General features: G+C 49.0%; 1 protein-coding gene across 5 annotated transcripts in view; it reads right to left on the reverse strand.

Moving 5' to 3' along the window:
• Nucleotides 1-14,863, reverse strand: part of AFAP1 (actin filament associated protein 1) — a 157,739-nt gene that overhangs the window by 85,332 nt on the left and 57,544 nt on the right. For 3 of the 5 annotated variants that reach the window (XM_046656236.1, XM_046656237.1, XM_046656235.1), the window contains 2 exons: nt 11,751-11,848; nt 2,945-3,053 (listed from right to left, as the gene is read on the reverse strand). In XM_046656236.1, the coding sequence (XP_046512192.1) occupies nt 2,945-3,053; nt 11,751-11,848 (207 nt within the window). Of the gene's footprint in view, nt 1-2,944; nt 3,054-3,981; nt 4,163-11,750; nt 11,849-14,863 lie in introns of those variants that run through there. The other 2 variants (XM_046656238.1, XM_046656240.1) reach the window with 2 other exon arrangements.

Here is a 14,863-nt window from a genome sequence, read left to right on the forward strand (position 1 = left end):
AGTGGAAAAGCACAACCGTCCAATGCAGGCGGTCCTGCTGTGGCCCAGACCTTCCAGGAAGGAAAGCTGAGTCATCTTATTGGACAACCCACCAAGGTGCTTGCTGCAAAGGGAATATGAAGCCAGCCATAAATAACAGCTATGACCACTGACCGGCTGTAGAAATGAGGACTGAACCAGTGACCAACCTTCTCCCTTGTTTTGATATGGACATATTTTTGGATATATAAACGACTTCTTTTCTTCTCTTCCCCTCTCCTGTTCCCCGAGCATCTAACATGAGAAGTGCTAACAGCAGTTAGCCTTGGATCCCCATATTTGAGTTACAGGCTCTCAAAGGGGAGAGCATGACTCAGCTAGAAGAGAATGGACATCACCCCAAAGTGGAGAAAAGGACTCTGTACCCTCTCGGGGAGTTAGGGAGTTTCTGTGTGGGCGATAGTCGAATCCTGTAATGCTGCAGCATGATTCTGCTATTGTCTTTATTTGGAAATTCAATGTGGTTAAAAGAGGTGTGCATGGATGCCAAATTGACACAAGATAAATGGTGGTGGTTTTACACTGTATCAACTCAGCAAGGCTGGAATTACATTTCCCAAAATTCCCTTTCTTGGATGGTTCTGGGTTCGGGCTGGCCATGAGAGCAATTTGTGAGCAATTTGGAAGGCAGACGGGAAGCAGCTGCCAGTACATGCTGAAGGTCAGCGCGGGGTGCCAGGCGCTGCTGCGGCTCACACACATTGTCCCTGGTCTGCTGGCCCCCTGTCGGTGTGGGGCAGCCGCTGGGCCGCAGCTCCTGCAGCTCCTGAGGGGTCTCTTCTGAGTCCTGGGCTGGGAGGCGCGTTCCAGCTTCCCTGGCTGGCCGCCTGTGTCGCCAGGTTTGGAGGACGTGGAGACAGATGTGGGTTCCGGCGGCTCTTCTCTTTCTCAGTCCTCCCCCGCTCGTGGTCTCAGCGGCCAGCCCCAGTCCAGAGGCTTCTTCACTGCTTCCCACAGTCCCCACAATAAAGCCTTCATCCCACAACCCTCACAATGGTTCTGCTTCTCCGATAAGCCCATCTCTGATGCACAACTCAACTAAGCCGTCACGCAGTCTGCAAGCACCTGGTCCGATCTGCAAGGCAGCTCACGCCGCTGTCCCTCGGGGTGGGCGGGGGCCCCGGCCGTCCACTCTACAGCCACAGCCAGCGACAGACAGGGAGCCGCAGTGCGCTCTCACTGCTGACTCGCCGTTCCTGAGTGTGAGGCCTGCTCCTGCTCTCCCGTCTGGAACTGGTGCCACGAAGGTTACCCACCCGTCAGTAGCGAAGGAGGGGCTTCTCCGAGGACAGGATGGGACACGTGAGCCGTGCGGGGCTTCTCGGACGGAAACTACCGAGGCCCCCAAAGTCAGACACAATTACTGTCGGTCTGTAGCCCTGAAAGTGTGTTGGTGGAGAGAAGGAAGGTGGGAGAAGCTAGGACCAAGCGTTCCAAATGCTGGGAAATACCCTCAACAAAAAATTCTTTTCTTTACTTGTTGCTATTAGAAAGAAAGGAATCCAATGAACTTTTGAATTACCTCAAGCCATTTAATTTTTTGTTTTCTAATTAATCTACTAATTTCTGAAATAGTGGACACTAAGAAATTACCCCAACGCATTTTTCCTGAATAGTTCTTAAATGAAAGAGAAAGCATTTAACTTATGATCTCAAAACCCAGTATGTCCTAACTTCCTTCCCAGAACCGTCCCTTTTCTCATCCAGAATGCAACAAATATTTATTGACGTGGGGCCGAGTCTGTGTCGTGACTATTCCAGAAGTGGAGAAAACAGGCACGAGTGAGCCAGCAGAGGCCCCTTACCCTCCAGGGGCTTACAGCCCAGCACGGCCGGGTTCTCCATCTCCCTCCTCATGTTCAGTGAATACACCAGGGGAATTTCCTGAAACGATCAAGTTAGATTCTGCTTTGCTGAAATGGTCTGCTGGTTTCTTGCCCGGGGAGAGAAAGACCAGAAAACTCAAGCCTCTGTGTCGCAGAGACCACAGGTGATGTGGACACAACACGGGGATGAAGGAGAGCGTCTCCCCAGGGAGACAGCCGAGGCGGGTGACATGTCACAGATCGATGGACCACAAGCCTCCAGGTCAAAATGGGCAATCAGTCACTCACTTCCCATTTTTTCTATCTTTTATAAGAAACGCAAGACTCTATGAGTCAACAAGCACTCAGACACTGCCCCCACTTCAAGAAGAGACATGAGCAGCCTGCCCGACCAAACAGTGAGAGGAGAAACAAGGCCAGTGATGCAAAAATAAATTCCAGAGACAGTTAGAAGGCGGCTTTGACGTCAGCGTGCCGTTCTTGATGTGAATTTGAAAGCTGGGTACTAACAGAGAGGGACTTCTGAGAGTCACCAAGCAGAGTGGAGTCATGTCATGACAACTCTAACTGGGGCAGAAATTTTCTGGTAAGACCTGTATGAACAAAGAAAGATAAAACCAAAAAGAAAGACAAGCCAATGATCGAGATGCCTATTTGCTTTGTCCCCAGTGATTTTTAGCCCAGTCGACAGCCACCACCTCGTGGCACAATGAACGCAGCCTAAGAGGGACAGGCCCCCGTCAGAGTGGGGGGCCCATACACACACCCGTAAAAAGGCACCATGAAAGTCATTTCCCTTTTGACCAAAGGGAGCACATCTCCTTGGACACACGTTTCCACAAGGAGCTCTCACCAGCTGTGAGTCCTGGGAGACAGAATCCGGATTCCAAGGGCACCGTGAGGCACGGGGGACGCTGCAAAGCCCCTCCGGTGTTTACCTCTTTGGGTCAAAACTGACTTAAGTCCACATGTCCCCAGTGTTGTGTGATGCCCCCTCCCCTTCAGACCAGCAAGGGGGCAGGCTCTCCGCGTCCCGAAACCCGAGAGGCCGGCGGCGGCCGGGCAGACGGCGCACTCACTTGAGGTGATGTACTCCGGAGCTTTCCCAGGACTCAGGGGCACAGCCTCCTCGTAGTAGCCTTCTGGGAGGGAGGACGTCGGCAACGGCGGCGGCCCGCTGTCCGGCGGCTGAGGAGCAGAAGGAGCAAACAACGCACGTGACCATCAGAAGGACATTCTGCATTTTCAACGAACAGGTGTCACCCAGCTCTCTCCTCTGCCCCCCGAAAGTCCCTGGGGAGAGAGCCCGCCCGCGGAGCGGCTCTGCTGGTCAGCTCGGACCGGACCCCGACGGCGCTCCTGCCGGCCCTCGCCACAGCCCGCAGCTGTGCGTCAGGCAGCATGGCTCCTGCTCCGGGCAGAGGGCGTCCCCAGGGCAGAGACAGTGTCTGTCCCTCTCTTCATGCCCACGACTCTCCCCTCACCGCCGCCCCTCTGCATCTCCATGGCCCACCCCACCGTGGGGAGCCCGGGAGCACGGGCGCCACTGATCCACCCGGCGCCCACCGCAGCAGGAGCACTGGAGACACAGGGCTGGCTGCACGGGCCGGTGCCCACGGTCTCACCACACTCCCGATGTGCACCAGGGACACGCCAAACAAAGGCAGCCACCTATCAGCTACCCTCTGAAAGAAACTGGAAATGACTCTCTGGAGAAGGAAGCTGCTCATTACTGAAACCAACTGCATCACAGCTCCTTCGGGCTCCGAGGCTGAGGCCGTCGGCTCTGAAGCCGTCACTTTCGAACACAGAGGAGCCGGCAGGCTCAGGACTATCCAAATTCTACCTGGCCTTCAAGACCTGCTGAGGCCCCCTTCCTCTCTCAAATCCTCCTGCTGACCTAACGCAGGCCACCCTCCGCTTCCTACGAGCATCTCTGGGTTTGCTGCAGAAATCACGCACTAGTCCTCACGCAACAAAAAGGGCGACGGGGAGGAGAGCCAACATCTGCCAGACGCCCGCTAATTGCCCGGCACTGTACTAGGTGCTTCTGCACTGGTCACGGGTTGCATCGGTCAGTCCACACAGAAACCCTGCACGGTACATGTTACATTACCTTATAGTTTGCAGACATGGCAAGGGAGGCCCTGCCTCTGAAACGGCCCACTCAAAATCAGATGCTAGGAAATGACAGAGGAGGAGTTTTCTAACACCAGGCCTGTCTGCTAAAGGCCTTTTTTATATTCATATTCTCTCTCTCTTTTCCTTTGTTTGGTTTTTTATGAGGAAGATTGGCCCTGAGCTAACATCTGTTGCCAATCTTCCTCTTTTTGCTTGAGGAAGATTGTGGCTGAGCTAACATGTGTGCCCATCTTATATTTTATGTGGGATGCCTCCACAGCATGGCTCCATGAGCAGTGCTAGGGCCATGCCTGGGATCTGAACCTGTGAACCCCGGGCTGCCGAAGCAGAGCGCACAAACTTAACCCCTCTGCCACGGGGCCAGCCCCCCTCTTTTCCTTTTGTAAAAGGAAAACAAACTGTAAACAAACTGAAAAGATGTCACCAAGAATGACACAGAACAGAGGCCCCAAGTGGAAGATCTGCTAAGTTAACTTTCCAAGTAGAACAATGTTCCAAAGAAATCCTAGGGTTTTTTTTTAATATAAACTCTCTAGAATGTGAAACTGCACCACTTTCCATGTAACTCAGCTCTGAATCCAGAAGTCCGCTGGGTGACTCACCACCCACTGTGCTTCACCCACTCCTTCCTCGCCAGATGAAGACTGATAACTCCCTCAGGACCTCTGCACAATGTGCCCTCAGACGCTTGAAGGCCTTATCTCCCTCCCCCGGTCCCGGTCCCTGTTCCCTAAAGAACTCAGATGCCTCTGCGCTCAGGGCTGCCTTCCCGGACGGACGGTCGTCATGCTGTGCCCCCATCTGGACGGCATCCACGTCCCTCCTATCTTCCTGAAGAGGCAGCGCTGAAAACAGACCCTGCTCCACGGACGCCGCCCCAGGCACGGTCTGAACAAGAGCCCACCCTGAGCTGAAACCTCTGCTTGCTGCTTTGGGGAAAGAGCTGTTGGATCCACTGAGTGTCTTTATCCATGAAATGGAGGGTGTTTCAACTTCCTCTGAGTATGTTGAAACATACAAATTATTCATGTCCTGGGAAAGCATTACAAACAGCTGAGTCAAACAAATGCTGATGAAACGGCAGCGACTCCCCTTCGAGAGCCGCAGTCAGGCGCAGTGTGAGGGGAGCAGCTTCTCTCTGGCCCATGGGATTCCTCAACAGAGACCTTCCAACCCCACTGGAGGTCCTGCACTTGGCACAACCTTCGGCAACTCGACAATAATTCCACTTCTAGAAATTTATGCCGAGAAGATCAATTGGTCTTGTGAGCAAAAGTGGATAAGGATGTTCCATAACAGTTTTTTTTAGCAAAATCTAAAACAATCTAAATGTTCATGGAAAGAGGAATGCTTACAAATACTGACACATCCACGTGCAGACGTTTAAAAGGAGAGTGCGTATCTATCGTCATTTACTTGAAAAATCTCTACTAGATACTGTTAAGCGAAAGAAAACAGCTACACTAGGAGCCCTTTATATAACATTTGCGTGTTTATGCTTTCGTACATACAAAAACAGGAGGTCATTCACCATGTTAACAAATGGTTACCTCGTTTTTAACCATTGTCTGTATAGCTCCGATTTTCTACACAGTATTTGCTGTTTTTAAAATGAAAAAAAATTATACTATTTTCACTTTGAAGTAATACTCCCCCAAAAATAATCCTTCTAGAGGAACACCCACTCTCTCCAAAAAGGATCAGTACTTCACTCCCAAATACCACTCAACCTTGAAATTCTACCACAGGGGTTTCAGGGCCTCAAACAGGGGAATTACAGTTTGTTAAAGGGCAAGGGGAGGAGAGCCTGAGAAGTCCCTGAACTGTAATTTAGCATCACTTTTTTGGAGCAAAAACTTCTTTCAGATCCTTTCCAACAGGTAAGATTTCCCTGAAATCACAAATAGCAGGAATTTTAAATGGCGCAAATTTAAAGGCAGATTTCCAAAAGTAATCACGGAAAACCAGAGGACAGGCAGGAAACAGGAAGGCAGCATGACGACGAGGAATGCTCCAACACTCGGCACGCATCAGCGCTGGGCTGGCTCCGTCCTCGGGCCACGCCACCTTCCCGTGACTCTGAGTCCAATCTCCCCACCTGGAAAGGAGGGCACTGGAGCTCGATCATCTCTCACGCCCACCCGGCTCTAAGATTCCCATTCTATGTTCTTATAAAGTTGCAGGTCAAGAGGCCATGAAGCCAACTTTACCTACTTCAAATTTTCATGAGAGTTGCCCTCGGGTCCTGACTAAATGATCAAGGACATCATAAACTCTGGCCAGAGCAGGTCTTCAAATGCACCTTCTAACAATAACACTGCACACCAGCGTGGCAGAACTCCACTGAACCTGACGACCTGCGCTCAGGACCAGAGGAGCCCCAGGCTGTGCGCAAAGCTCCAACACCGCCTTCCACCTGTCAGCAGGGCTCTCCTGGCAGCCCTCACAGACGCATGCTAATGAAATAAGGGACTGCGGTCCAAGCACCACAGCCCCCTCAGGGACTTCCAGAGAGAGACGAGAGACCGTTTCCGCAGCGCGCCTGATCTTCTGCTTTCGTTGCGCTCTAGACATAAGACAGAAATGGCACAGAGCCAGTTACTAGATAACGTTTAAACTCACCGGATTATTTCTCCTTCAAATTAATACTTAAGTGAAAGTTACATTTTAACTTAGGAAACCTTATCTGCCTTAAGGTACTGTAAATTTCTCCTTTGAGGTCTCCACATCTTATTAGAGAAAACCAGTACTTACAGATGGACAGGAATATGATCTATAGGCTGCTTGGCTCACAATATTGGCCATAGTTTATTTTCCATCTTTTTGGAAAGAAAAGGCCATTAGTATTTGCCTTTGCTACTTTAAGGAAAAGCCTCACAGAGAATTCTTTTCCATTAGTAATAAATATTATGTTTATATAATTGTATGGTACAATATAATTATTTTCATTCTCATTATTACTATTCTTTCAACAATATAACAATAATAAATACTGTTTACCATTTGCCTACTACGTGTCAGACATTATTCTGGGATATTTTAGATATAGTTTATCCTGTTCAGAAAATAACACTGAGATGGTGGTATTTTGATTACGATTTTAAAATGAGGAAACTGAGGCTCCAGGGATGAAAGGCCTTGCCCAGGGTCACACATGCCCAGAGCTGATTAGTGGAGATGGCAGAAGCCAGCAGAGTCTGGGACTGACGGCTGACCCAGAAGCTACAGAAGGGCAGGGACGGCATCTCTGCGCCCGTGCCCACACTGCACATAGTGAGTGGCGTGGGAGCAGAGAAGGAACTCCCGACCCAGCACGGCTGCGGCTGCCCACCCGCCCGCCTCCAGATGCTGCAACACACCCAGACGCACTGCTTCCCGAGGAAGGCGCGTTCCACATGCCTACGTCAGGCCCAACACCGTGAGGCTTCCCCACCCCTCCTACCTGGCACTCCTCAGCACCATCCCCTCCTCCTACCCCAAGTGACTGATTAGTGCTTTACACTAGAAAGACCGATAAACCACGAGACCCGATCCTAGCAGAGGAAAGCATCAGCCTGTAATTCGGAATCACTTCCTGACTTGAATTCTATACATATAGTGGTGTGTCCAGATTCTGCTTTTCAGTTACAGTGATTAAAATCTGTTGAGAGCAACAGTCAAAACGCTAGGATCTAACATAAGAAAATTAGGGTTCAGATTCTAGTTCTGTCACATATCAGCAAAACCCTTCTCTAAGGACGTGAATATTTTAGCAGCCCTCTACAGAGCGTGCAGTCCGTGGCGCATCCTTCAGGAAGGTATTCACACTGCTGAAGGAAACTGGAAATCGGAGTAAAGGAGTTTTTGATGGATAACAAGTTTACAGTCTACACTGCAAAAACGTTTTCAATCCTAACATCAAGAATTAAGTAGTAGTCTTCTTGGCAAAACAAAAGTTTTTGTCCAAATTACATCCCATTCCATTCTGATCACTATTTAATTTGCATTTCACAGAGCACTTGAGTAAACACTGAGAAATTACTCACATATTTTCTTAAGTTTTCTCCAGTTTTATTTATGCACGACAAAGAATGAGAGCCACGTGGGGCCATGTTGTCTTCACTTCCTTCTCCAGCAGTAGGACGGCTTCCACAGGGAAGGCCAACCGTCCAGTAGGGTAGAGACAGGATACAGATCTGAAGTGCAGCCAGGGAGCAGATTTAAGATAAAGAGGCCACAGGAATTACACATGAGACTGAACTCTGAGATTCTCGAAAGTCATGGGAGAAAGGAACAAGATGGAAGTGCTTTAGACAGGGTGAAGGGCAATCAACAAGCACCGGCAAGGGCTGGTGTCAAACTCCCTCGCTTCACAGAGACAGGAAGTAGAACAAGGGTCACCAGGGGCGGGGGGGAACGTGGGGTTGTTGTAGAACGGGGTAGAGACTCAGTTTGGAAGACGAAAAGTTCTGGAGACGGATGGTGGTGATGGTTGCACAACAATGCGAGTGTGCTTCATGCCACTGAACTGGACACTTAAAAATGGCTAAAATGGTAAAAGTTTTTATTATGTATATTTTACCACAACAAAAGACTTCATTGTTATCTGCTGGTATACTAAGGCATCACATTTACATGAGCTCTGGCCCTAAAGCATCAAAGAATTGAATTACTCTCCTCTACCCCATCTAAACACGATATAAGCCCCGCTGTCTAAGTTATAGAATAAAAATACTTCTAGACAGCGATTTGCCTGGGGATCACACATATCCTACAGAGCCCCCAGAGGCGTCTCCCTTGCTCTTTTCTCTCTCTCGGCCAGGAAGATCCGAGACACCCCTGTTTGTAGACCCAGTGCTATTGTGGAGCAGAAGAGGAAGAAACGAGGCACAGTTGGTGCTTGTCTGGATCGACCTGCTCAGCGAGGCGGGTGCTCGGAGCCGGGCGGTGGGTCCTGGCAGCCAATGTCAACACAGATGGGATCCATTTCCGGCTGGACCGGGCCTGCCTTTCCAAAGGCTCTCTCAGCCCTTGCTGCATACTAAGTACCATCAGCTTGACGGCTGCGCAACTCTCAGCACAAAACAAAAACAAAAATCTGTTGAAAAGCACACGTCTTCCCAGAAACGTTTTTATTACACAGATGCATGTTCTGGTCTCCCCTGAAGGTGAGGGCGCTGAGTGGGACTGCTCACCATGCTGTGTGCCACACTCGCGATCGCAGAGATCTAGGAGTTCGGAATTTCCACGTGGCGCACACCCCTATATTCTTACGAGCCCTCCAGAGCAACAGGAGCCACACTGACGGGATCACCAGCTCACGCAGGGCACCTTGGGAGCGCCACATCGACTCCGTGGACTGAACAGAAACACTGTGGCGTTCCCTTCCTGTGCAGAAGCATCATCAACGTCACAATCCTGACTTTGCGACATGCTCCCTGACCTCGAGCAGTCACGGGCACTTCCTACTACGCAACGTGACAAACACAAATATAGAAACAAACACCATCTCCAATTCAGTTTAATTAAAAGACAGTCGAAGTGAGGCATGGCTGTTCAACAGGTATAAAGTTTCAGTTATGCCAGATGAGTAAATTTTAGAGATCTGCTGGAAGCAAAAAGAACGTCAAGAGACAGTTAATAACAACTGCATAAAGACTGGTAGGCACTAAAGGGACAGAAAGGTAAAAGGTTGGTCATTTTGTAGCATTTATAACACAAAGAACTGTGATAAAAGGCAGTATTCATTCAACACACGCCACAAAAGAGGTAAAAACGCAACAGTGGTTCAAATGAATGAGAAATAATACCTGAGGGGAGTATCATAAATCTTACCTGAAAACATCCTTCAGTCATTCACAGTTGCTTTGATGATAATTCCAAATGGCCCACGGCCCTTCACGCCATCACCCCTGTGGAGCGCTCTAGCCTCGTCTGCAGACTGCCCACCCAAATGGGGTTATCCAGCCACGCAGACGGGCCTGCAGTGCTGCAGTCCAGTGGGGTCTTTCTCTGGCTTGTGCCTTAATCTGTGGCACACCCTCTGCCTGGCGCAGCTTCCTACCGGCTCCATCTTTACCCTACGATAAGCTAATTCTCCTGAGAGTCACTGTGCCCAGAGCAAATGACCAACAGGCCACCAACTCACCAAAGGCAGAAATTATTAACAATCTATCCTAGGTATAGATTATGCAGAAGGACAAAGAGAATCCAGCACGCAGCCCAGACTCAAAGAACATAGCTGTTGGCCCTACATCCAAACCCCAGTGGTTCGATAGCAGCTAACAGCACGGCTTGGGGGCTGAGGGAGACTCTCTGGACCCCCAGGGACGAGGCACCATCAGGGAGAAAGTACCCACTGGTCAAACTCCTACTCAAAAATTATTTGTCTAAACTTAAAATATTTAAAGCATATGTATACCTTCCTTAGAATTTTTCACTTCGACCGACATGTTTGATTAACCAACCACCAGTTCTGATTCCATCAGCAGGAGGGCTTCTCATACCTTAAAGCAGGCAATTTGCCATGATGCAGCCAAAGGCGGGGGCAGAGCGTGAGTCGGGGAGAGTGACAGACAAAGAGAAAAGAGAGAGAGCGAGCGATCCCGGCTCAGCAGCAGGCTTATAGTTCCTAACCCGATCTTCTCCCATCCACCAGCCACGCCTGCACCGGCTTTGCTGTCACACCTCCCAAAATAGTATTGTTGAGAAAACACTGGATTTGAAGTCAAAAGAATACATTACAATTTTGCCTTTCCTGCTTATTCTCTGACCTTGAGCTGATCACATACATTCACTGAACCTAACTTTACTTTCCTGGAAATGGATATATACACTATTCACATGCTTAGAGATATTTTAGGGGTTCTTTGAGGTCAATTTGCAAGGAATGAATGAAATCATGAGTGAAACAATAACAAGCATGATCTGAGATGTGTGGTAGGAACCTGGTGAGTGCTAATTTCCTCTGTCCCCTCTAGACTGATGATTACTGAGTGTGTGCTGCACACCAGCCACCATGTGGGGCCAGGCAGGACACACAGTAAGGAAGCACGCCCCACTTTCCTGCAGGGCGTACCCCGGTGGAGAGAGAATCAGATGATTCACTCAGAAAGTGAACATTAGAAAGAGAACTGCTAAGTAACTGATTTTGCTCTAATTCCAAATGGAAGTCTAATTTGATTTCCCTGAGTAAGCAAATCAGAAAACAGCAAAAGGCAGAAAAGCTGAACGGTAGTGAAAACTGCCTATGTGAGCATCTCCAGACTGCAGAAATGGCAAACTCCCAAACGAATTCTGAATGCATAAAATCAAAGAAAACACACATTCCTGGAAGATGACACATCCTTTTCTGGAATAAAAATTAGCTTGTTATCCCAGAAGAAGCATAACAATGAAGATTAAAGTTTCAGACTAAGGTATTCAAATGCAGAGTTAACCCAGAAAGAGGGTCACGTTGCCAGGCTCTAAGTCATTGTTTTGCCTGCTAAATCCTCTGATTTTTTAAAAATCTGCCTTAAGAACAGAGTTCCATGGACCTGTGCCTCCAGCAATATTCAGAGAAACACCAGCCTCCTAAGGGAAGGCTACGTTTACAGCCTCCCACTTAGCTATAACAGCAGCCCCACAAACACACTCAACAGAGTGCCGCGAGCAAAATGAGGCCCCCTTTCTTCCAGAACTGGGCTATCAGCACCTGCCCCGGAACCACAAGTAACCCAGGCGTCCAGCGATTCTTGCCATGATGGTGGGACATGAACTCACCAGCCACGGCTGCGGGATCTCCGGCAGAGGCAGCTGGGGCGGGGCTGGCAGGCTGTTGGGGGTCTCTTGCTTCTGAGCATGATCTTTCACTTCAAAACCTGTAAAGTATCAACCAAAACCACAGAACTGGATGAGGAGGAGGAGGATGAAGATGGTACTGTTTACAGCTATCATTTTCTCAGCACCATACTGAACATTTTGCAAAGATTTATCTTCTCTAATCCTTCTCAATAATTTTATAAGGTAGGTATTAATTCTCTATTTTACAGGTCAAAAATCTATGGTTAAAAAGGTTTCAAAAAAAGGTTAAAGGACTAATCAAAACATTAACAGGTAGAAATGATAGAGCTGGCACAAAGCTGATGTTCTTCCCAATGCCACACGGCCTCTCAAAGGCAAGTGGCTTCATCTGAACTTCTACTCAGGTTAGTACTTACCCACGCAGTAAGGGGACAGACGCTTTCCTGGGAATCAGGGAATCTGTATTAAGCTCCCTCTTAAAGTCAGACTTTATGAGAGACATACTTTAGGGATGGCATGACTGACATAAGCTCATACCCTCAGGGCACTCAACTCAAGTTGCGAAGACAAGTAGACATACAAGTGACTCAGAAAATGTGGTGAGCGCTTACCAGTGAAGGCAAGAAAGAGGAAGAAACTAGTTTCAATTTGGGCACAGTACTATTTACATGCCAAGAGCTCACCTGGAAAGACCTAGAAAAACAATCACTCAACAATGATCACTTGTAACGGGTCAAGCACGATGCCACAGGCTAAGAAAAGAGGTGTTAAATGATAAAGCTGCTGACCTCGAAAAGCTGCAACGGAGATCAGAATTTTGGCAGAAAACTGGAAATAATAAAAAAGGAAAGAGAGAAAAAGAACAAATGGAAAGTCTACCACTAAAAAAAATTAGCAGATGGGTTTTAAGCAAATTAAAGAGCTAAAGAGAGAATTAGTGAATTGGAAAATATCAGAAGATACATTCAGAATGAAGCATGAAGAGACAAAGGGTTGGAACTCATTGGACAGAGGAAGAGAGAAAGGGAAATAGGGGGAAAGCAAACAGCAACTCCTGAGGCAAGAGGCCCAACACTGTGGTGTGTTCACACGAGGGGTCTGGAATGGCTGAGAGAAGGGTACACACAGAGAAGATGGGGTTGAAAAGAAAGGCCACATCTGCTAATAAAAGCAATAGTAGAAAATAATAGTCAATAGTGACTGGGTGTCTACCATGTGTCAGGCACTGTTCAGAAATATTTTATATTATCTCCTTCAATCCTCACAATGTCCCTCTGAGGTAAATGCTACTACTGGCCCTTTTCACAGTGAAGAGACTGAAGCATAAAGAGATGAAGTAACAGGTGCAAGGTCATGTGCTTGGTAACAGGCAGGGCGGGGAGTCAAAGCCAGCTTGACGTTGGAGCAGATATGCACGGGCACGTTATCCGTGGGCAATGGAGCCCAATGAGAGAGTCCAGGCAGGAAAGCAATGACCTCATTTCAAAAGTGAACATTTCATAGTTGCCCCCAAAATGCAGACCTCATCTTGTGCGCCTATCTCAGTGACTGGCCCAGAGCCTCACGGGGCTCGCTTTCAATCTGCTATCAAACCCTTCAACCCGCTGTTCAGAATGACAAGGTGAGCTTTCCAGAACACAAATCGAACTGTGTCATGCCCTGGCCTCATACACTAAAAGCCAAGGGATTATACACTTCAGATGGATGAAGTGTACGGGATGTGAATTATATCTCAATAAAGCTGCTACAGGAAAACTCCCTACACCTCATCCAGCCATCTCCTCTGAGCCTTCAAGATCCTAACAATGTGCCCTCCGAGAACTGCCCCCAGCCTCTCCCCACCCACCCTCTCTCTAAACTGCCTTGGATTCTCCTCTCACGTGCTCTCCTAACACTCTGATACTCGCTACAACGGTACTTACCAGGCTTATTATTACCTGCTTTTCCATCTTACCCACTGTGCACAAGAGTTAACACAGCAGGCTTGAGGCTGCGGTCCCTACAAGGGTCTACTTGCAAGGCTGGCCCTTGGCCGGCATCTGGAAATGTGGATTTCAGACATTTTCCCATCATGCCCTAGTTGATAAGGTTGATTTACTGTGTCTAGACTGTGCAAACAGCACAGTTTATGCTAAATACCTGCTGTGATGGACAAGTTTATGTGTCGACTTGACTGGGCCACACAGGGCTCAGACAGCTGGGGCAACATTATTTCTGGATGTGCCCGCGAGGCTGTTTCTGGAAGAGACTAGCATTTGAATCGGTGGGCTCAGTAAAATACACTGCCCTCCTCCATGTAGGCAGGCATCTCCCCCACGTAGGCGGGCATCTCCTCCACGTAGGCGGGCATCTCCCCCATGTAGGCAGGCATCATCCAATCCGTTGAGGGCCCAAATAGAACAAAAAGGCGGAGGAAAGGCAAATTTGCTCTCTCCGCTTGAGCTGAGACATCCACCTTCTGCCCTCGGACGTCTGGGCTCCTGATCCACGGGATGCGGCACTCAGAAAGACACTTACAGTATCACCCCCGGTTCTCAGGCCTTCAGGCTGGCACTGAATGCCACCACCAGCTCTCCTGGGTCTCCAGCTCACAGAGGGCAGGCGGTGGGACTTCTCAGTCTCCATAACCACACGAGCCAATTCCCGTAATCAGCCTCCTCTTCTGTCTGTCTATCTATCCTATTGGTTCTGTTTCTCTGGAGAACGCTGACTAATAAACTTGCTTTTCTGGGAGTCTGCAGTGTTGGTACTCGCCAGGCGGAGGGGGCCTCCACGACCAGCCCCAGCGAAATCCTGGAGCACTCAGTGTCTGACGAGCTTCCCTGAACAGAAACGTCGCACACCCCTTGCTGCACTGTCCTCACTGAGGAGAGTGTGCTCTGTGTGGCCCTCGGGGGAGGGAGCGCACGAGGAAGCCTGCACTCGGTTCCTGAAGACTCCGCCCGTGTCTTTTTCCCTTACAGTCTGGCTGTGTGCCCTCACTACCACTGTCCCAAATTCCGGGCATGAGAAAGTACAACTGTATGCTGAGTCCTTCTAGTGATTGTCCGAACGGTGGGGTGCTCACGGGGACCCCCAACACACCCACTCTT

This window comes from Equus quagga, chromosome 3 (assembly GCF_021613505.1).
Source record: "Equus quagga isolate Etosha38 chromosome 3, UCLA_HA_Equagga_1.0, whole genome shotgun sequence".
NCBI classification, from domain to species: domain Eukaryota; kingdom Metazoa; phylum Chordata; class Mammalia; order Perissodactyla; family Equidae; genus Equus; species Equus quagga.